Source organism: Pocillopora damicornis, chromosome 7 (assembly GCF_964200805.1).
Source record: "Pocillopora damicornis chromosome 7, jaPocDami1.2, whole genome shotgun sequence".
In the NCBI taxonomy this organism is placed as follows: Eukaryota; Metazoa; Cnidaria; class Anthozoa; order Scleractinia; family Pocilloporidae; genus Pocillopora; species Pocillopora damicornis.
The window spans coordinates 20,151,317-20,173,821 of NC_142676.1; the positions used below are offsets into that span (position 1 = coordinate 20,151,317).

Below are 22,505 nucleotides of genomic sequence, written 5' to 3' on the forward strand. Positions count from 1 at the left end.
ACCAATATCATAAGAATTGTGTGACAGAGGGTTAGGAGAATAGATCCTGGGAGTGAAAGGGTGGACGAGCCTGAGTCTGGTGGAGGGAACTGAATAAAAATGGGGAAATGTTTCAGCTATTTCACCCGATCATGAATCATTTCAATCTCTCCACATAATCCAACATTCCAAATTCTAATCTAGCCTGGAAACAGGACAAAAAGAGTCACCTCCTGGAGGGTCCATAGCTAACTCTCCCTTCCCAAAGTCACAATCACAGGCCTTCTTTCCTAAACACAACCATTTCTTTGTTCCCTCACACCTTTTCTAAGAAAAAAACACTTCAGTAAATGGTTTGAACCCAGGGGTAACATGTAAAAGTGTAGTTTGATCATCAGGGTGGGTGTAGTGGTGACTGACATTTCGACAACCTGAGCGGAAGTCATCATCAGAGTACAGTGTACAATCAGTGTACACAAACTGGACTAAGTACATTCGACTGACAACAACCTTTCACTTGACTCTGATGATGACCTCCGCTCAGGTTGTCAAAATATCAGTCACCACTACCAATAACAGTCCTTCTCAGGACTACACCCACCCAGACAATCAAACTACACTGTTACAAAAAACACTTCCTTAAAAGGAACATGCATGACTGCACTTGGCCCAGTCTCTGGGATTAAGATTGTCAAAGCACAGCAGGTTACTCAAAATCATCATTTATAGTTTAACTTTCATAATTAAAACAATTTTCCAAGTTTTTATGGTTATCTTTTCTAAACCAAATACAGGGCTCAATACAACACAGTTGTACTGAGTTCCTTGAGACTACCTATTTACAAAACTGTTCATTGATTTTTATTTTAGTTGGTGGATCAACTTGCTGTAAAAACACCTCTTAAAATTTCGCTAACTGACAATTTCTTTAGTTCAGAGCTGGCATCAGAGTCACCCTGATCAATAAATGGTTCATCTTGAACCTTGAAATATGATTGGATGAACTCCCTACACATAGGGCAGTACCGAAGATGACGACTACATAAGCCACATATGCATGCATGTCTACAAGGCAAGAAGGCTCTGGTCACAGGCAGTTCACGGCAAACAACACACACTGCATTGAGCAAGTCTGTAGATGCAGCAGAAAAATTTGCAGATTCAGTTACTGATGATGATGACGATTGTGATATGACTGGTGATGCACTCTGATGTGATGACAAGATTTGAGCTTCTGTAGTGTCTTCACTGTCCACTACAAATAGTTTCTGTGGATCATCAAGAGGAAAGTAGTAATATTTCAATAACGTAAAAAACCCCTTAGGCCACATCCAGAATTTTAAAGGATAAACATTGGAACTAAGCCCTAAAAGAATAATCTTAGCCCTTTTACTCCCAAGATCTCATCAAGTAATTCTCCTTACTGTCTTCCATACAATTCTTATGATGTTTTTTCTGAGAATTTGGTTCTTGATCAACAATTCCTTAATCTCATCACTTGTCTGCTTGATATTGTATTGTTATTGTAAGGAGAAATCCTCTTTTGGTCACTAAGGGAAGTTAAAGGATAAACCCATCCAAACTGATAGAAAGTGCCATACTGTGATCCTCATAACCTGTTATAAGCTTTTGTTGTTTGGTTTGCATGAAACAATTTGTTAAAAAAATGTACATGAGAGTATGGTAAGATTGAAAATTACTGCAAGACAAATAAGAAATTTAGCCAGAAGGTTTAGTAGTAAGAGATTCAGTCCAGAGGGGCAGGGAAATTCCAAAATGAAATGACCCCTATGTTTGTTATCTCCTTACGTGGGATGGAAATTAAATACTTGGCTTTACTGTTAACTCATCAATCCCTCCATCAATAAACCCATTGACCAAACAGTCCATCAAACCATTGATCCAGTTATCTGTGGAAGCAAGGATCTAATGACAATGCATGAACTTGTCCTTGCTGAAATCTCATCGAGCACAGGCATCCCAAGCTCACGTTTCGAGAAAAAGCAAACAATTAATTCATGTCAGAATTATGCACTGTGTGATGCAGTGTTAAGTTATGCGAGGAACCAATTAACAATGAGAATGTAAACATATTATAAGGAATGGTATTGGGAAAGAACTATAATCCATTTACAAGGCTAAATATTCCAAAATACATCACACAGCACATGCCACTTTCTTGCATTAATTGTTTGCTTTCGCTTGAGACTTGAGCTTAGGATGCCTGTGCATCAAGTGATGTAAATAATGCATAAAGATGTGAGAGTGAGTGATGTCCAAGGTAAAACCAACTATTTTGGTCTCCTCAGGGTTTTTATAAACACGAGAGCTTTATTGTTGGCTGTTAAGGTATAAAAGGTGTTATTATCTTAATTTAGAGAAAATAAGAAGGAAGTTCTTCCAACACTGCTTACCTTCATGCAATATATTTTCCCCTCTGCAGTCTGAACACATTGCAATGCTACATTACAGTCATGGTAACCAGTGGGAGAGGAGGATACATTCACTGCCATAATAACAGCAACCTGAAATGAAGATAAATTTATACTGCCATGGCTTTCTACAACAAGACTAAACCTTGAAGAACAGTTTTCATATTTTTATCATTTCCCACTTCCTGTGTTCCTGTGTACTTTACATCATGCACCTTTGACTCCCAACTTCTGCCCTTGACTGCTAAACACTTCAGATCAAACATAAACAAAAGTTTGGTACATTTTACACTTCTCTCCTGAACTTTCCACTTCCCAATCTTACCTCTCCCATACCCTATACCCTTCCTGTTCCCTTTCTCTCCCCTCCCCTACCAAGCCCACTCAACTCTCATCAATAAAAAAGAGATGTATTAAATACCAGAACATGAGCATCACAGTGTCAAACAAATCAATAACAATGACCAGGGGCCAAACCCAACTTCTTGACAACACTCTAGTATACGAACTAAAGAAATAAATGTCACATGATGTCAGGGAATACATTACAGCACAACTTACAATATCAGAGAGCTGCTGCGGTCTCTGCTCATCCCATCTGGACATTTCAACAGTAACAACTAGTTCATAATTTGAGCCAACAGTGACAGCACTAGTACTAGTTGATGTTTCATGAACCAGGTTAACAGGAGGGACAGCTAGAAGTTCAAGACTGGACCCAGCATCATAACTATAGATATTGAGCAAGTTAGGGATGATGTGTTGTGAAGTAAAACAAGCCATGATTTAATACAAACTCTTGTGATATTCTTTGAAAGATATTTGATCTCACAGCAACCTGTTTTTCATCAGATACAATTATCAATAGCAATATATTAAGTAAAAAATAACCAAAAGTTTGTAATTTTGTAGATTTTCTTGGCTGATTGGTAAACCTAGCAAATTGTCTACGACTCTACTGGTCACAAATTGTTATCTAAACCTTATGTAAGCTTTTGAAATGAGAGGCACAAGAGAAACTTTAAAAATCCTTTGAGGTGATAATTCACATAAAATGAGGGAAGTGTTTGGCTGAAACACCAGCTTCCTAAATTATCACTTATTCACCTATAATCGACTGGTAAAATAAATGTTTTCAACACCTTTGCTTCATTTACTAACATTATTGAATTGAAAAAGTCCCAAAGTTCTTTTCATTGTAGAAATGGTATGCACCTATCATAAAAATTAAATTTTTACTCTTTATCTTGGATACAATTCAGATGCACTTCGATCCTTGTATGAACCTCTCAGAATATGTTCCAGAGGAATTGCAGACGTACTTGGTTCTTCCACATCTGAATCACTGTCATCATCATCACAATCACCAAATGCGATACCATACTGTTTGTTATCCTCACAAATGGCGGTGTCTATAACAGCCTTACTAACTTCCCAGTAGAATGTCACATAGCAAGGAATCATCGAACTCAGAACAAGCTCAATCACACCTACCAAATATTACTGTCAGTAGTTTCAAACAACAAAAATGTTGGAGGACCTTTACTTAAGAAAATTTCTCCTCCCCTCTCCCCTCCCCCCCCCCCAAAAAAAAATTGCATAATATGCAATAATTGACTTTGTTTTAAAGTATTAGTCTTATTTAGCAATGTATTCAAAACGATTTCAAATTCCAGCGTGTACAAGAGTATGCTGGGTGATAATCGCTCTCCATAATCAACAGAAGGTGTAAGTTGCAACTTACGTTCCCTTCTCATGGAAGTTGCGATTCGTGGAACCAGCCACCGTCATCACGATCTATATCTTTCACGGATCTACCAGCAATTAAAATTTTCATATGCAGCACATGCAAATAAATAATTTTCAACCAAGAAAACAAAAGGTTTCCAGATTAATACCACATAAGTTTACAGAAATCTCCCTGTTTTTCCTGAAATGCTTATTTTGGAGAGAATCGATTCCCAAAACAACTCTTCCATTTCTATTCCTTAACGGTTAAGAGCTCTTATGTCGAGTTGATCACTCTGTATGTAAACACCTAAGTGCAGTTACCTGTTCTTAATGATTTGTTTTGATCAGCTGTTTTCATTTTCAACAAAAAGGGGTTTTTAACACCAACCATAGGCTGAGAAGGAATTTCCCTGGGCGAATGGCTAACATAATCAAATATGGCCTCTCTTTCCATGATACCAAGCCTGATTATAAACCGGCCTAGCAAGAGAAATGTTATTACAATCATAACAGCGGACACTAGAGTCAAAAATTCCGCCATCTTCGATCGCGGCACTTACTTCATCGGTCAGCGGTCACCTTGGAAATAAATTTTAGTTCATGTAATGCGGAGTACTTCCGTCAGACATCTTCAAGAACTCTAATATTATGGCTTCCAACCATAAAACTGCGAAGAGGTTGGGATCTGTGATCAAATTAAAGCCAGAAATGTATCAACAGTACAAAGAACTTCATGCAGCAGTATGGCCTGAGGTGATGTTTAAAATAACATTGATTTCACTTTAAGGTCAAAGTAAGAATAGATGTTGCACTTAGCAAATAACTCTTTACGTTAATTAATTTTTTCGATTTTCCAGATCTTGAAAAGGATATATGATAGTAATATAAGGAACTACACTATTTACTATGACAAACATCACCACTTGCTGTTTTCTCACATGGAGTATATTGGTAAGTTTGATGATTGATGATCATATATATGACTTCCTGTTGCTGTCAGATACCTGAAACCAAACATATATTTGTGGAGTGGGGGCATGTTAATTTGGGGAGGGGGGGGGGGGTTAAACTTTTCCACTTTTTGATAATTTGTTTTACCAGTTTGGTTGTGTCGAGAGGATTTTTTATCAGCTCTAACAGATAAATGATTCATTAAGTCAATTGATTTATTCAGCCAGCTGTCCTTGTGACTGTAGGTGCAACTGTCTGTCAGTCAAACAGTCGATATTGAGCCTATGCTCTATAAATGTATCCCACCAGTCTCTCCATTCATACTTCAGTTTGATTCAGTCGGTCAGGGAATCATTCAGTTATTCATCCAGTCAACCAGTCAGTTTGTCACTGAGTTAGTTAGAGGTAAATGAGTCAGATAGTCAGTTAGTAAGTGAGTGAGTCAGTCAGTGTCTGAGTAAGTCAGTCAGGGAGTGAGACAGTTGATGAGTCAGTATATGAGTCAATGAGTGAGCCAGGGAGTCAATGAGTCAACCAGTCAATTGGAGAGTCAGTCAGCTCATGAGTCAGTCAACAGCTAGAGTCAGTGAGTCAGTGTGTGGGTCAGTGATTCAATGTGTGAGTCAGTGAGTGGGTGAGCCAGTCAGTGAGTTAGTGAGTAAGTGAGTCAGTGTGTGAGTCAGTGTGTGAGTTAGAGAGTGGGTGAGCCAGTCAGTGAGTTGGTGAGTAAGTGAGTCAGTGTGTGAGTTAGTGAGTGGGTGAGCCAGTCAGTGAGTTAGTGAGTAAGTGAGTCAGTGTGTGAGTTAGTGAGTGGGTGAGCCAGTCAGTGAGTCAATGAGTGAGCCAATGAGTTAGTCACTCAGTCAGAGTCAATCAGTCAGCCAGTGAGTCAGTGTGGGAGTCAATGAGGTAGTCACTGTGGGAGTCAGTAAGTGAATGAGACAGTCAGTGAGACAGTCAGTGAGACAGTCAGTGGGTCAATGAGTGAGCCAATGAGTCAGTCAGTGGGCAAGTTAGTCCATCAACAGCCAGAGTCAACAAGTCAGTGTGGGAATCAGTGAGCAAGTCAGTGATTAAGAGAGTAAGTCGATAAGTGAGTGAGTAAGTCAGTCAGTTAGTGAGTCTGACAACAGCCAGTCAATTCATTGTGTATGTATATTTATCCCTTGTACCTGTCCGTCCACACCAAAATTTGTAATTCTGTGTCTCAGCTGTTTTTGTTTGTGTTGATTTAAATATTTCATGAAAATCATTCTTTCCTTTCCTTTCTTTTCTTTTCCATTCCTTTCCTTTACTTTCATTTCTTTAATTGTTGAATTTATCAACTCACTAATTTTTATTTTATTCAGGGGATGACCTAGAAAAGGACATGGAAGCTATAGGAAATGACCCCATGACAAAGAAATGGTGGAAAGTGACTGAGCCTTGTCAAGAGTCATTAGAGTGGACAGGGCCGCCACCCAGTGAGGGGGGTGAAGGGGGCAACTGGTGGTCGCCAATGGAGGAAATGTTCCATGATGGACATCCTGCTACACACTATCATTAAATTATGCAGATTATTTCAGGATAACTGGAGAATATAAGAGATAATTTTTTGTCAAATCAGCCAGGGGGTCAGTCAGTCAGTTAGTCAATGGTTCAGTCACTCAGTGAGTCAGTTAATTAGTCAGTCAGTGAATAAGTTAGTAAATGAGTAAGTCAAACAGGGTGTCCATAGGATAGTCAGTCTGTTAATCAGTCATTCAGTCAGTCAGTAAGTCAGGCAGGCCATCCTGTCACAGAAGTCAAGAAACAACCATAAACCAAGAGAAGTCAGGATCAAATCCATATAATCAGAAATGACATGACAACCTTAGATTATCTTCTCTTAAGCCTAATACCCTAAACATTATATCAAGGTAATGTAATAACTTGCTTTTACAATAGATAGCTGTTATGTTGGGCTTCAGGCTTTATAACAGAGAGATTTCTTTTAAATGGCGATGTTGTCAATAAACCCATCACGGTATTATTGTTTTTTTTTGTCAATCCTTCCCTAATTAATCAGTTGGATTTGAAAAAAAATTTATCCCTAAAAAACCACACCCTAACTATGAACATTTTGCTTAAAATCTGTACTCATTTTCAGACCAAAAAACATACCCTTTTTAGAGGGGTGGGGGCAAATTTCCTCAAAATATGTCATAAGGGAGTACCCCCATTCCTTCCTCTCCCCTCCTCCAACCTCAGTCACGACCCTTATCACAGATCAACTTCTCATACACCTCTAACAAAATTACGAATGAAAGCATTAAACCATCGAAATATGAACCCCATTCCCAGATCTTCTGTATTCCTGTCATAATCGCAACGAGTCAGCGGTTTATTGCTGAGCGGTTGACAAAATGGCGGGTGAAGTTATGGCGGATGGGATGAAGTTGGATGTTTTGGATGTGTGTCCTCTTCTTATACTTCAAGACAGCAGCAAGAGGTTTTACGACGGCTATATTACTGTTTGCGTAAGTTCAAACGTTGGTTCCTCAGAAAGAGTGGTACACGGAATTAACTGTATGACTTCACTGATCATAACATTTTGCAGAAGAAGAGTTTCCGAATGTCTATCGAAATTCCGGAGAACAGATCATTAAGAGACGCTAGGTAGGTTCGTTGCCAAATGTATTTGTTAAGACATCTCCCCAGTAAGAACAGAGTTCTAAAGTCTACGAGTTTCTAAATGTAAAGTTTACGTAAGAATCATCTCGTTTGGGGAAGTACAGGGATGTAAATAAACAAAATCCGGTTACTGGCGGTCAATCGCTGCCTGTAAGATGTCTTACCGCCGTCTGTTTAGCTCGGGTTTGGGTTTCAGCTTACAGCCCCTTTTCCAGGCGCGTGTACTATTGTCTAGTCTAGTAAACCACCATTGAAAGCTGCGTGTGGAAAAAGTTATTGAAACCTCAGGCAAGAAGATAATAGGGGGATGATATTAACCCACTACACCCAAACATCAGTATGCTTATTCTCCATACTGTTCTTTATACATTTCTTAAGGTGCTGACAAGGAGAACTTGTTTAACAATCAAGAACTTCTTTAGTTGGTGATCATTTCCTTTATTCTCATGACCTTTATGTGTGACTCAGGGGTGATATTGTAGGGAGAAATAAGATGTAAGTCGCTCTTAGGGGTTAAAGGATTAATGGAGCACTGGTGGCCCAGGCTGTAAATGAGCTGTTTGAATTTACATTATTTAAGGAAAATTTGGGTATAAACAAAATATGTATTACATGCAATCAATTTGATGCTTAAACATCCCCCCCCCTCTGGGGCAGCCCACTGGTGTTTGATTTTTGTCTGTGCTGGAGGTTGGAGAATTTGAACCTTGCCTGGGTGGGGTGAGGTATTTGAACTGGAAGTGTAAAGCCTTTTCAGTTGAATACACGTGTTTTATCTTTTAATATGGAGGTGTTTGAGGTAAAAAGTTTCACTTTCACAAGCAAACAGTCTACACTCAAGTGATGGTAAACCAATTGATATTCACTGTCATTGATCTTGCCTTTTACAAAGAATGTGACCATCAAGTCCAGCCTTTGGGTAGGGTATTTAAATAAAACAATCTTAACAAGTTCAAATGCTTGGGGTGTTGGGGGTGTTGCTTGATGGGGGGGGGGGGGGGGGGAGATATTGAATCTTGAATTGATCAACACATTAGAATTTCACTATTTGTAAAAGAACCTCTTAAAATGCTAAATTCAAATGGCTTCTGTAGATTATGAGCTAAAGGGCTCTCATACAGCTTCAGGTGTCTGTAATGATGCTGATGGTGTTTGTTCATGTAATTTGTTAGGATAGAGTGTGAATGGAAATTAAGACAATTACTGAGAGGCTATGAAGGTGTTATAAAACAGGTTAAGTATAATTATTAAATTTTTTCTATAGGCCAATAGTAAGAATCATTCTGACCTACTAATCCTAGCAGCATATATGACACTTGCCATTCATGAACCAACACTTTGCTTAGCTCACAACCAAGTTCTCTGTAGGACACTCACTGGTAGAGTATTGGTGCTGGAAATCCCAAGGCCTTGGATTCAATTTTTGTTGGGGAATACCAAATCTTTCTTTGCCCCCTTCCTGCTAACTAGAAGTAACATCTTTTCCTACAAGACATAATCTTCACAGCTGATGGTAACTTTCCTAGTTGAGGTGTTTTCCCTGGAAAATTGATGTGATTCTTACTCCCCAATATTAATATGGCTTATTGCATATTCTCCATACTGTTATCTAAATACTCCCTATGGCCTAACTGAAAAAATTTGTTTGACAATCAAGAGCCTTTTTGGTGGGTGATTATTTCCCACATTCTCATATCCTTAATGTTTGATTCAGGGGTGATACTGTTCCTTCCCAGGTATTCAAGGGTTGAAAGGGCTTTTAAAGGATTTGAAATTTTGTTGACTGATTCCAAATTTTGGAAATTTTCTCCTTCTCCTCATCATCTACATGAAAAAATCTCACTATTGACCATGCCTATCAATGTGTTTTCTTTTCTATCAAGTGTGCTAGACCTTCAAAAGTATACACATTTGAGTTTTTAGAGGATTCAAAATTTTTTAGGCTTTGGGATTTCCAGCCCACTTTAGTCTTTAAAAAAACTCTCTTTCTTGACAAATTTGATGAAACTCAACGTAAATGATCTTGCTTACGACCCAGTTGTCTTAATCTGGTTATTTCTAAACATTTGCCTTTCTTCAGAGGTTAACTCAAAGTTTGGATCTCCCTTCCTTCTTGATGGAACTCAAAAGTATTCTGGTGATTATCATTTTCTTGTCTTGCATGTAGTTGTAGCATTAGATAACCTCTCTGCTTGTAACTTTGTATGATGGCTTGTAGCCATTAATAGTACTTTTTGTGGCCTTTGAATTACAGGAGAAGCTTCTTGGAAGCCAAAAATTGGACAAAGTGGTTTCACAACCCAACTTCTACACACATTTAGTGGCAGAGTTAGAGGCTATAGGATGGGAGAAGTGAGTTGTAGCTCATCACTCTTACAGTTTTGACAAGCATGGGGAACATAATTTACTTATTTGCCTGCTGCCTGGTTAGTTCAGGTTGTTGTGCACTGAACTGACTTTTAGGAGTAAAGGGGTAAGTTTCTAAAGAAACTGTGGTGCTGCGTCGGTGGGAGAGTATAGCAGGTAATTTAGTGTTAACAACTGGGTTGAAAATGTAAATTAGCCACCGTAAAGGGTAAAAAAGCTGACGTTTCAAGCGTTAGCCCTTCGTCAGAGCGATTAGAGGAATTGTGGGTTGTGTGTGGATTTATATGTAGAAAGTGGAGCTATGCCATTGGTGGGAATATGGTGACGAGAAAACAGGAATAAATTAGTTGAATGAAAAGCGCTCGTTGATTCCGTGGGGATTAAGGGTGCTGATTTGAAATATAAATTTAAATATGACTTTTAGGAGGGTGAGTGTTGGAGCTCCAGACTGACCAACACTTAAGGTCTGAAAATGATCCAGGAGAATGTACTGCCTTAGTTGTGGCACCTGCAAATGATTAGACATTCTAGTCTTTGTGTATAAGGACAATAAGCCGCAAGCCCTTTCCTATGCATCTTCTCTGTACTGGTCAGTGGGGAACATTAGAGAACCCATGCACTTCTCACAAAGGGTAGAGAACTTAGCTCTTGGTGTTGTAATCTGGCCTTGTTCCAAAAATTCCAAAAATTGGGGGCACCTGCTAAATTGCCTCTCAAAAATTGTAAACCAATGCAGTTAGGCCAAAGTCCCCTGCAAAGTGTTGTAAAACATATTGAAGCATGTTATATGGAGAATGTGCTGTATCATATGGGGGGTTACTGAACAGTAGTCAAAAAAAAGTTGAACTTAACTCAAGCTTGAAAAACTAGTGTTAGTCCTAACTTACCAACTTTACTTGATATTCTTAATATTTTCCACTTTATCAAAGGTTGGCCTATGTGGATTCATCTTTTCAAGTGTTAAAACTTGCTTCAAGGTAAATAAAATGATTAAAACATCAAAATTTTCATCAGCCCTGGCCATTTTTAAATTAAAACAGAACCAAAATTCTTTAATTTAATTATTTCCTCTCAACACGTATTTTCCTTTTCCCTTTTCTTCACAGAGATATCAAAGAAAGAGAGCATGTGATCACTGTTCGTCTCTCACCTCAGGTATCATCATTTAGCCAACAGACCCCAGTTGTTATAAGCATGGTTAACTTCTTGTCTTACTATCTAGCAGATGAATTTTATCCATGGCATCAAATCAGTGGTTCAAAGGATGAATAGCACTATTTACTCCCTACCTAGTGGATAAATTTATCCATTTTTTGATCAACCAGGTCTAGACATATCTGAGAGTATCTTTATTTTCATCCTCCCTATGCTAGGGTGCATATTTGGAAACTGGAACCACCCAGATAATCAAAACCAACCAGACAACTAAACTGAAACAATATTTCCCCACATATTCAGTTTCCATCAATCAAAAATCGCATACAAAACAATGGGATTTTCATTAATTCATTGACTGACAATGTATAGACTATAAACAAATAAAGGGGGTAAGGTTTTTAAAGAAAATGTGGTGCTACTTTGGTGGGTATAACAAGATCATCTGGTTACATCAACTGAGTTAATATTTTAAATTAGCCACAGTGACCACAGAGAGTGGCTATCACTTGAAATGGCAGCTTTAGAAACTCTTCACTGCAGCCAATTTAGGTGATAAAAACCAAATTTGCTTAAAAACCATCATTTAGTTTCAAGCACCTTTACATGCTTGTATATTTATGCTGATAGAGTTGCCATGGTTATGCCCTCCTCTGTGCCTCCCTGCTCATCTAGTGTTCAGGAAAAAAAATTTAATATTATTATCATGAGATATGATAAATAGATAATAATACATGGGCGCACATGAATATGGAATTTCTCATTGAGTTTTAACTTGATGGCTCACAAGTGAGCGCAGCGAACAAGTAAAATAGAGAGTTGAACACAAGGAGAGAAATTCCATATCTACAAACAACCATTTACTACTTTGTCTATTATAAACACAATAGGCCCTTATTGACAAGAAAAGTTGACTTTATTAATGAATGAAAAGAATAGGATCCACAATCCCAGAAAAAAAAAGTCATTAGGTGCATTGGCAATAAGGTTCAAGATGAAAAAAATGTGTTGAATCGTTACAAAAACAAACAGTGGGCTTTTAATTTACAAAATAACTTTAAAATAACTTTCAATTTACAAAATACTCAGATAGTGACTTTTTCCTCAGCAATAGAAAGAATATTTTTAGGTACACGAGCAAAATCATTCTGTGACAAACCTTTCAATTTTTTATTTTCACTCTCAGCCGCAAGATATGTCAGTGTCAAAGCCACTGAGTACATAACTTTTGGTTTTTCTTTTTGTATTTTGGTTTCCTTCCCCTTCTAGGAAATTTTGAACGTCACTGTCTGTAAGGGGTGTGAATTTTTCAGTCTCTTAGCAGACATAATCTGAGAAAATTTTAATAAACCTTGGATTGAAAATTGTGAAGGCTTTCATTCACATGACAGAGTGGTGCAAAAGGCAAGTGACATGTCAGCAGCTGATTGGCGATATCAAACACTTGTGAAAAATTATTGTGAGTTATGGTATTTTTTCTTGTGTGTTGTTATGGCTTTTTATTCAGGGCTGGAAATCCTTGTCTAATGCTGCAGTTTATATTAAATACTGATTTAATATTGTTATCACTTCTTCCAAATAGAAAGAAGTTTGTCCATTCTTAAAAACTTCTTTTTTTATCTCAAGCATCCACAGGTAGCACCTACTTGTTCTGCAGAATTACCTGGAAAACCGTTTTCTTTCACATGGTCTTCTCAGGTAACAGTGAACAGTAAATGTATATAATATTATCCAAACATTAACTGACAAATGATATGTGAAATATTTTAAAGAGCAAAGAAACAGGAGTGAAAGAGGGATTGTTTCCCCCTCCATAAGGGACACTCACTTGAAATGACTTTTATTAACTGTCTTCTCATTGGATGGGTTCATATCTGTCTCTCTTCAATCTGTCTTTTTTAAGGGTCAACCTCTTCAGCAGCTGTATCATCAGTTCCAACAGGTTAGTTCTGAGTGATGTCCATATTTAAACTTAAGTTTAAGTTTAAGTAATAATAGTAGGTTTGATGAGTTGTTCTGTTGTTGTTTTGCCAATCCATTAGACTCTCTCTCAATTTGAGGATTTCTGGGACATGCTAGATGAAATAGACAGTAACACGTGGGTTCTTGAGCCTGAGCAACCCTCAAGATCGTGTACAAGCAGAAGAATCGCTCTTGGTAACAATGCTTCTGTTCAGATAGATCTGAACCCAGTCAATGCAAGGCTTTTGCCAGAGTGCAGATTTATGGGTGCTGACAATGGTAATCAGTTTGCACTTTTCTTTTCTTTTTTGAACTTTTATTTAGTTTTTCCTTAGACTGGTTAAACTGCTCTGTTTCCTACTGATACAAAATTTTTGTACAGTGAATGGTTTGAGCTTAGTAGTTTCTATCTTTTTTTTTTTTTGCCTTCATCAATAAGATGTTCTTTAAAATAAGAGAATGAACACTCTGTCATACCCTTTGACTGCACAGGCAAGGGTAGTGGCAGAAGAAGTTGTTGATGTTGACAGCGACTCACATTTTTATTTAACATTAACCTTTTAACTCCCAGATCAAATTTATATTTCTCTTTACTGTCAACCATACAATTCTTATAATGTTAGTTCAGAGAATTTAGTACTGGATCAACTAATTATCCCCAAATTGATATTTTCTTTATCCTCATTACCTATCTGGTTGATACTGTATTGATATTGTAAGGAGAAATTCTGTCTTGGTCACTCATGGGAGTTAAAGGGTTAACTTTTCACTCTCTTTATCATTAACTAATTCTCATTACTGTCTGTCATACAATTCTTACCATGATAATTTGGAGAATTTGTATTAGATCAACTAATAATCCACCAATTGATATATTTCTTTATATTACAATTATTATTTGCAGTGATTGTTCCTTTACGAGAACATTTGAATGCAAACATCCACACCTGGTAAGAATAAAAAGCTAGTTTTGCAGGAATTGCAATTCAAGGTAGCTGTACGAGAAAAAACATTTTGCAAGATGGAAAATTCCAATAGCTACTGCATATAAATTGGTTTTCTAACTCTTTTGGAGATAAGAAAGTTCAAGTTGTGAGGGTGAAACACTTTTTATGAATCTTTTAGGAATCCACAGTTAACAGTTTTGACAAATCTGGAAAATTTATTGGGACAGAAATTTCCCTCACCTTCTACAACAAAGAAAGAGGTATCACATAATTTCAGACATTCAATATTTTTTCATTATTTTCTGATTTTTTATCAATAGCAGAGTGATATACCTTAATAAACATACATGCCATAAGAAGAAACTTTGATTGGCTCATGGCCATTGTATGGTGGGTCACTCTTAAACTTGACCATCTGTGACTCTTACAGTTAATATTTTAATGAATAGTTGATTTATACTTAAACAATTAGGTTATTCACTCTGTATTTCTATATGTGATAGCCAATTCAGTCTTTGCCTCTTAAACTTTCATGCAATAGAAATTTTGAGCCCATAATCTAATTGAATGTTCAACCAATAGCAATTAGCACAGCAAATCAGTCCTCAGTTGTTTGTAGGATGGATACCATTATCCAGTGGATAAATATCTATCCATTGGATAGCACAGATCACTTTGTTGACACTTATCCACTGGATAGTGATTTATCCAAATCTTCATGCATCTCCTTTGTGTGTGTGTGTGTGTGTGTATGGCAGGATTTCAGCATGGAGTGTGGAATTTGCTATGCCTATCGCCTTAATGATCTGATACCAGACAAAGCTTGTGATGATTCTAGATGTGGACAACCTTTTCACAGCTTGTGTCTTTATGAAGTAAGTAGGATCTCTGTCTTCTTTGTTTTTCATTGACAAATCTTTTTTCTAAGATAGCAGAGTGATAAATCACATGTGAATTTACTAGTATGGATACCTGATACTCAAGTCTTCTTAAACCATCTCTGTATTAGTTGCACAAGGTATAATTATAAATTTTACAATGGCTCATGTGCAAGTTTATGCCAGGATAGCTGATTGTCATTTTATTCCCATGCCTTGTGCTTTGATCCCTGCACCCCTAGGAGTGACCAGTGAGAAACTATTCTCCACATTACAAGTACTTTAGAAACAGATCTGGGATAATAAGAAAGAAACCATAAATTAGGAAGTAGTGAGTGATTGAACACCAATTTCTCCCAGATAGAATTATAAGAAATGAGCGACATTCTGTGCAAAGAATTGATATTCAGATTTTGGGATTGAAAGAGTCAAAGGTGTAGATTAGTGTAAATTTTTATTAACTCTTTAACTCCCACATCAAATTTGTAATTCTCCTTACTGTCAACGATACAACTCTTACAATGTTGGTTCAGGGAATTTAGTATTGGATCAGCTAATTATCCTCAAATTGATATTTTTCTTTATTCTCATCACATATATGGTTGATAGTGTTTTGATACTGTAAGGAAAATTCTGTCTTGGTCACTCATGAGAGTTAAAGGGTTAAGTATTGAGAAAGAATCAATAGGAGCAGAACACCCTCCTAAAAACAACAAGAGGGTGGCAATTTGCTTTTCTTCTACTTTCAGTGGTTGAGAGCCCTGCCTTCAAGCAGACAGAGTTTTAACATGGTGTTTGGGGAGTGTCCTTATTGCAGCAAAGTAAGGATCTGTTTGTTGTTTTTTTTCATTTGGATTGCTGGTTTGTGCATTGGTTTTCAGAGTAATAAAATTTATCAGTTCAAAATGTTAGCTAAAAAAAAAGTAGAACTTGATCTTGTGGGCTATGGTAGTCAGAGGTGTTTGTCGTTTACTTCCTGCAATCCTCTCAAGGGGGCAAAGGTACAGCTGAAAATTCATGCAAGGGCTAGGAATTTTTTCTTTTAACTGTTGGTTAACCAGTCACAAGCCCCCATAACAGGCACCATTGGAAGAAAAGAGGAGGGTTGGAATTGGTTAATTAGTCATCTTTGTGCATCTGTGCACATAACGCCTTGGCCAGAAAATGCCATTGAATTATTGCAGTTGCTAGTCAGTCAAACTGTACCCATGTCTAGCCTCTATCCCTCTTTTCCCATTCTTTAGTTTTCCTCCCAGTTTCATTGGGGTGGCCTCTCTTTGGTTGCTAATTAGGAGTCTATAAGAAGGTGACTCTTGGCAGGGCTGTTTTTCCACTCCAGTTTATGGCCAAAACTCTTGGCACTTAAGCCATAAACCCAAGTGGAAGAGACTCACAGTGTGGACCTCAAACTTTGTTGGTAAGAAGTATTTATTTCCACTCTATCATAAATAAAATTTGCTTGTTCTCTCTTTTCTTTAGCCAATTACTATCAAGATGGTGTCAGGGAAATAATTTTTCCTGCTGGCTTCAGGAATGGATGAGTACACCTTGAAAATTTTGGAGAAATCTTGTAGAATGCCATATTATGATGTGTATTGATACCAGTAAGTTGTATTGCATGGCCACAAAATCTCTCTTATCAAGATAAGGCATCAACATCATTAGTATGGTTGGTTGACACAAGACCGCTCCTCACGATGAAAAATTGCAGGACAAGAGGAAAAATGAAATACCAGGAGGAAGACTCATAATTTATTTTCCATCATTTACACACCTTCACAAGTCTCCCAAAATGAAAAATGCTTTTAAAAATATCTCTGTAGATACTTAAATTTAAGATTTTCAATAAATATTTTAAATTAGTTCAGAATCTAATAATTTGTTACAAATTTTCAGATAGTAATCAGTTCATAATGAAAGTTTTAATAGCAAAAATAATATTGCCTATTTAAATTTTTAGAAAATAGACTGGGTGAGATTTGATGATTAAATGATATTTTCCTATTGATGGAGTAGTGGGGGGGGGGGGGGGGGCTGGACAGGAAAATATTCAAATATTTGGTAAGGTTGGTACATTATTACTAAGCCATATATTATATTTCCTGTCCAGTCCAACTTAAATTGCACTCCTAAGATCTCATTAGTAATTCTTGTTACTGTCTACCATACAATTCTCATGATGTTAGTTTGGAGGATCTGGTATTGTATCAACTACCAGTGATATTCCCCTAATTAATATTTTTCTTTATTCTCGTCACTTGTCTGCTTAATATTGGACTGATGTATGAAGGAGAATTCTGTTTTGATCATCAATGGGAGTGAAATGGTTACGAATTTAATTTTACTGTTGCCCTTTCCTGTTTCCTCTTGCATTTTGCATCAGGCAGGGCTTAATGCAAGGCAGTGGACCCTGTTTATGCCATTGTATGCAGCTCTCATAAGGGGATATTTCTCTAAAATTTTTCCACGTACAGCAAGTACTTATAACACTCATTTTTTCCCCAGAACTCTTAATTAAACCACTAAATCTTCACATTGTGTTAAAACCCTTGATTGATATATTGAGTGTGAAGGAATTGACTGTACAGTGTTAATTAAAGTTATCTATAAATAATTCTTCATTACAAATAAACCAAACCAAGCACACTCTTTCATGATTCTGGTAATAAATAGACTGTAAAAAATTGAAATTGAAGGTTGCTCTTGAAAATATAATTTCAAAATATGCAAAAGCTGTGGTCCTTAAAAGGCAAGAGGTTTGCTAAGCAGCTGCTCTTTGAGAACTGGGTCTACACTTCTTCCCTGAGGAAGGAAAAATCACACAGAAGAAAATGCTGGAAATTGAGGCACAAAGTTCATAGGCTGTTATACTTGCAGGAATTTTTTAGATTTGGAATTTTTTCTATCTACCTGTTCAAATTCATTAGTAGAATCTGTGGAGGTGCTCTGAAGTTGATTTGATTGAAAAATTAACTGTACATCTTGTTGTTGGTGTCAGGAATCAAAGAAGTCATGTACATCTCTGAGATTCTCCTGTTCATTTGTTGTATTTTCATTGTTCTGTATTTCATCTGATTCTTCTGTACTGTTATCTAACACTGGCAAACTGTTTTTGCCATCAAGATTACTACTTCTGCTGTTTTGGTGAGAGGTGTCAACATCCCAGGACTCATCTATTTAAAAAAAAAATTTAATTTAGTGTTCAATCATAACAAAAAATAATTGCAGAAAAACATTGGTGCCTAGCTGTTTTATATATAATGCCTCATTATTAGTGCTGCAAGAAGCACATTTCTCCACTCAGTTTTCTTTGTTTGTGGCACTAATTATCAGTGCCAGACTCCTTGCAAACCTCTCACTGACTTGCTTTCTTGTGATTGGCAATTGTGATTACTTTTATGCTCATTTAAAATTTGCTATATTACAGGCCCCAGTTTTTCGAAGGTTGGATAACCCTATCCATTGGATAAAACTTTATTTAGTGGATAACACTCGATGTTTTGCCATCACTTATCCATTGGATAGCGTTATCCACCTTTTATACAACTGAGCCCAGTACTTTTACCTTCTTCATCTGCATTATATGTTTCATCATGATCCACAGCAAGGCCAACTACATCATCGCCTTCTTGGATCTGCTTAGCTTTATTGCGTACTCTTTTTGCCTTTTCTTCTCTTCTTCTCTGTTTGGCTTTGATTTCAGATTGGTGTTTTTCTCTATTTCTCTCTGACATTGTCAGTTTTTCCTCTAACTGTAGGGTCATCACCATTAAAAAAAAAAAAAAAAAAAAAAAAAAATTTTTAAAGTTTTGGTTCCAAAAACTTAAAGAAGGTTTTACTTTTAGACATAAATGTTTCATGGGTTGATCCTTTACACCCTAACATCAGTATGAATTTTCCTCATACTGTTCTCTGCACATTTCCTATGTTTCTTACAAGGAGAATTTGCCAAACAATCAAGAGCTTAAGTTTGCAATCATTTCCTTTTTTCTCATGACCTTAAGGTTTGATTCAGGTGCAATACTGTTGGGAGAAACTAGATGTTTATCACACTCGGGGCATAAAGGGTTAATCACATTTGATCATGTTACCTCTGCCTTCTGTTGTTGGGCTTTGTCCATTTCTCTTGCCATGAGAAGTTCTGTTCGTCTTCTAGACATAACTTTGACTTTCTTCTGCAACTCCTATTGTAAAATTACATTTAAAAAAAATAACTTAATAATTTCTCTCTACTAATTTTTAGCACAGGTGTGTCTTCTGATCCCATTTCAGGCAAGAGCATGCCTGGGGCCCATTTCTTGAGATTGAGGGAGAGGAGGGACATTTCTCTTATAAAAGCAAGTTTTCTCTGCTGCATTTACAGTCAAGATTGCAAAATAAGTAGTTTCAAACAAAATATCTAAACAAAAATATTGTCACGGTTCAATTACTCTACACATTTGGACTTGAAAAGACAAATATATCTGCACTCTCTTGTAGTCCCTTGAAAATTATATGTGATTGTTTACACTTGTTTTCTAACCAGAATAACCTAACGGAAAAAAAAGAAACCCTTGGTGTGTGTGTGTGTGTGTGTGTGTGTGTGTGTGTGTGTGTGTGGGGGGGGGGGGTGGGGTAGGGAGGCACATGCCAGTAAATGTTGCATAGGATGTGTCCTTTCCCTCTCCTCCCTACTGTAAATTAGATTTTCACAGCAAAATTTTAAGAATCAATAGAGCAGTCACTAAGTAATATTGACCCTTTTAACTCCCAGAGGTGATTAACAAGTAACTTCTTCCTAAGATATCTATATATAATCCAGCAAATGGGTAACGAGAATGCTATAACTTATCAGGTAGAAGTTGTTGTCTTAATCTAAAACCAAATGCTTGTAACTAATTTATAAGGAAATGTCTGGCAGTTTCCACGATTTGATCGTCAATTCTCCCTTATAGTTAGAGGATTAAAATACTAGTTTGTATTGGAAAGTGTATTACCTTTTGTCTGTTTAATTCTGCTGCAGCTTGTCTTTGTGCTAATGCTTCTCTTGTCAAAACTGGTGCGCTCTCAATTTTCTGTTGAAGGAAGAGTTTTATTTTTTTCACTTTTTAACTCAGAAGATATTTATCAAGAAAAGCATAAACAGCAAAATATAATTGCCACAGGGAACTACACACCTGTAAACGACGAGGCGGTCGGTTTGGCATCTGTACAGTCGAAACTTTATCAGAATCATTTTGTCCAAGCACAATATCAAACGCCACTGCTTTGGAAACTTGAGGCTGTGTGTTGTCACTGGGGTTCTCCTCTAGTGAAAGAAATAATAGCAGGTTGTTAACTTTGTATGAAACATCACTGTTTTTTTTTTTCGTCTTGTCACAAGCGTGGGAAAAAGAAAAAAAAAATTTTGAGCCCCATGAAGAATCGAACCTCAATTTTTTTTCTTTGTCCCACGCTCGTGACGAGACGAAAAACATCTTTCTATATTTCTTTACCGAGCTCAAAACTTACCATCTGTCTTATTCTATATATCACCATGTTTTTTCCTCCTCGTCGTTTCGAATTGCTCATCTTTTTTAATTAAACTGAATAAATTATTGCGAATGTTACTGTGAGTACATAGGAGAGCGGAAAACTTCGATTAAAAGCCAGCGAAATTTAGTTAGGAGTAAATATAAAACGTGATTACATCCGTGTTCGTAAGACGTGTTCAAGGAAAAATTTTCGTCGAAATGTTAAGGACTTAACGAATGTTCATCACAGTCTAAGAGCGGGTAATATGAGCTTATTAAGCAATGTTATCTAACCGAAGAAACATTATTGTCTCAACATACACATATTATCCCAAATGACAGTTCATTGCTGGGCAAATAGTTCTTACCATAAAGAATTCACCGGCTAAGTACATAAGTATGTTTGCACTCAACGAAATATTCAAACAAATGTAATGGAAATGTGTAAAATTTGATTTCACAGGTGATGAATTTTAGATACACAAACATGAAAGTTGTTAAGTTGGATCGATCGCGCAGCGGGTGTACAGCGTAATGTTTAATTAAATCAAACCCTCAAGGTATTTTTCACCACGAATTGTGATAAATCAACAAATGGTAACTTGCATAGTTGCGTAGATAAAGCGCTTTCTGTTGTGATTTGCCTGAGTAAAAAATTAAGACTGAAGGATTATGAGCTTAACTCTAGCTCCAGTATTTTAATAGGGCGCTTCAATTTGTTACTGTGATCTACTTACCGTTCTGAGAATGTTGTGGTTCTTGAGCGGGTTTGTTCAAAACGTCACCATTTGAATAATCAGTATCTTTTTTTACTAGAGAGTTGTGATTTACATCCCCATTTTTCTCAGTGTTTGCTAATCCTGCGGCAGTTGCCTTGCCACTAGGCAAGTGTGCATGCCCATTTGATAAAGAGTCATGTTTGTTGCGGTTTCGTCCGTTGGCGCGAAGTGGTTTATCTTCTTTGAATTCTTCAGTTAGCGGCGTTACTTTGGAAGCTCCGCAACCCATAGCTTTAAGCTACCAGAAGCTACTCTTTACCTGTAGTCGAATGAACCCATTACTGCCCAACTAATCAAATTGTAGACAGCTTCAAAACTTTACGTTGTGCTTTCACCACAAATATCAATCATAATTCGTCAAAATTCCACGCATGTTTCTGTTGGACCACAAAATCTTATTTCTTTCTCCCACGAACTACCCTGTTTCCACGAAAATGCAGTCGTCGTAAAAGTTACGTGTAGTAGCTTTTTGTAGCGTATTGCTTCTGTGGGAATCCGTAAATAAGACCGGCGTTAGAATGAACTACTTGGACAGTTGCTATGCAACAGTTGTAAACGATGTTTGTTCGTTCTCCCTCGGGAAATTGGGTCATAAGTCAAACGCATTCAAACACGTGTGAATCATCTGCAATTGCGTAAATTGTTTAGCAGGTAAGCGCAAAAAGCTTAACGAGGCCTTATTAGAAAGCGTCAAAAAACAATTGAAATCGTCAGCGCGGAAGAATAGTTTGATGAATCACTAAACAAAACTGAAACAGTAAATTTTCCTCACAGATTTGAAGTTCGTTTTGGCGTACGCGTTTTAGTTGCATGCTACGCGGGTCTATATATGCCCGGCAGTGAGAGTTTGCTCGGAAACATTCTTCAACTTTTTATCAGATATTTAGCTACAAATGTCAAGCGGTGCCACATATTATCTTGGTATTTTTGCGGACGAATTTTCCGAGCTTGTGCATTCTGTAAAATCACTTGGTAAAAAACTGTTTATTTAATGTAAAAAGAGAAAAGAAAAATAACTTTTTCGGCAAGCACAAGCTCGGAAAATTCGTCCCTCAAAGAGCTGTCGTAATTTTTGGAACTTCTTGACATTTCTAATCAAACATCTGATACTCTTAAGAAGTTTAAAAGAACCTTCCGCGCAAATTCTGTAAATATTTCTGGCTGCTAAGGGGCATTCGGT

The 22,505-nt window shown here is 37.1% G+C and overlaps 4 protein-coding genes across 5 annotated transcripts; 2 read left to right on the forward strand and 2 right to left on the reverse strand.

Annotated features, from left to right (window-relative positions):
- Positions 1-685: 685 nt before the first annotated feature.
- Positions 686-4,714, reverse strand: LOC113677488 (cell growth regulator with RING finger domain protein 1). The gene is made up of 5 exons (XM_027194306.2): positions 4,464-4,714; positions 3,667-3,901; positions 2,973-3,141; positions 2,394-2,504; positions 686-1,247 (listed from the first exon to the last, which is right to left on the reverse strand). Exons 1-5 carry the CDS (start codon positions 4,681-4,683, stop codon positions 858-860), a joined length of 1,125 nt encoding a protein of 374 aa, XP_027050107.2. The 5' UTR covers positions 4,684-4,714; the 3' UTR covers positions 686-857.
- A 15-nt stretch (positions 4,715-4,729) lies between these two features.
- LOC113677489 (uncharacterized) lies at positions 4,730-7,106 on the forward strand. The gene is made up of 3 exons (XM_027194308.2): positions 4,730-4,895; positions 5,000-5,093; positions 6,443-7,106. The coding sequence occupies exons 1-3, from the start codon at positions 4,791-4,793 to the stop codon at positions 6,637-6,639; spliced, it is 396 nt and encodes a 131-aa protein (XP_027050109.2). The 5' UTR covers positions 4,730-4,790; the 3' UTR covers positions 6,640-7,106.
- A 326-nt stretch (positions 7,107-7,432) lies between these two features.
- Positions 7,433-16,929, forward strand: LOC113677478 (E3 ubiquitin-protein ligase FANCL). 2 transcript variants are annotated; one of them, XM_027194293.2, is made up of 15 exons: positions 7,433-7,591; positions 7,672-7,730; positions 8,918-8,978; positions 9,826-9,882; positions 10,000-10,097; positions 11,042-11,089; positions 11,219-11,267; positions 12,894-12,965; positions 13,171-13,209; positions 13,310-13,508; positions 14,134-14,179; positions 14,355-14,436; positions 14,935-15,051; positions 15,804-15,875; positions 16,299-16,929. In XM_027194293.2, the coding sequence occupies exons 1-15, from the start codon at positions 7,478-7,480 to the stop codon at positions 16,344-16,346; spliced, it is 1,161 nt and encodes a 386-aa protein (XP_027050094.2). In that variant the 5' UTR covers positions 7,433-7,477; the 3' UTR covers positions 16,347-16,929. The 2 variants fall into 2 exon arrangements, with proteins under 2 accessions (XP_027050094.2, XP_027050097.2); XM_027194296.2 differs by having other exon boundaries at positions 16,534-16,929.
- LOC113677479 (uncharacterized) lies at positions 16,785-21,893 on the reverse strand. Its single transcript, XM_027194298.2, has 6 exons — positions 21,284-21,893; positions 20,211-20,341; positions 20,031-20,108; positions 19,146-19,238; positions 18,620-18,806; positions 16,785-18,227 (listed from the first exon to the last, which is right to left on the reverse strand). The coding sequence occupies exons 1-6, from the start codon at positions 21,552-21,554 to the stop codon at positions 18,049-18,051; spliced, it is 939 nt and encodes a 312-aa protein (XP_027050099.2). The 5' UTR covers positions 21,555-21,893; the 3' UTR covers positions 16,785-18,048.
- Between the last annotated feature and the right edge of the window lie 612 nt (positions 21,894-22,505).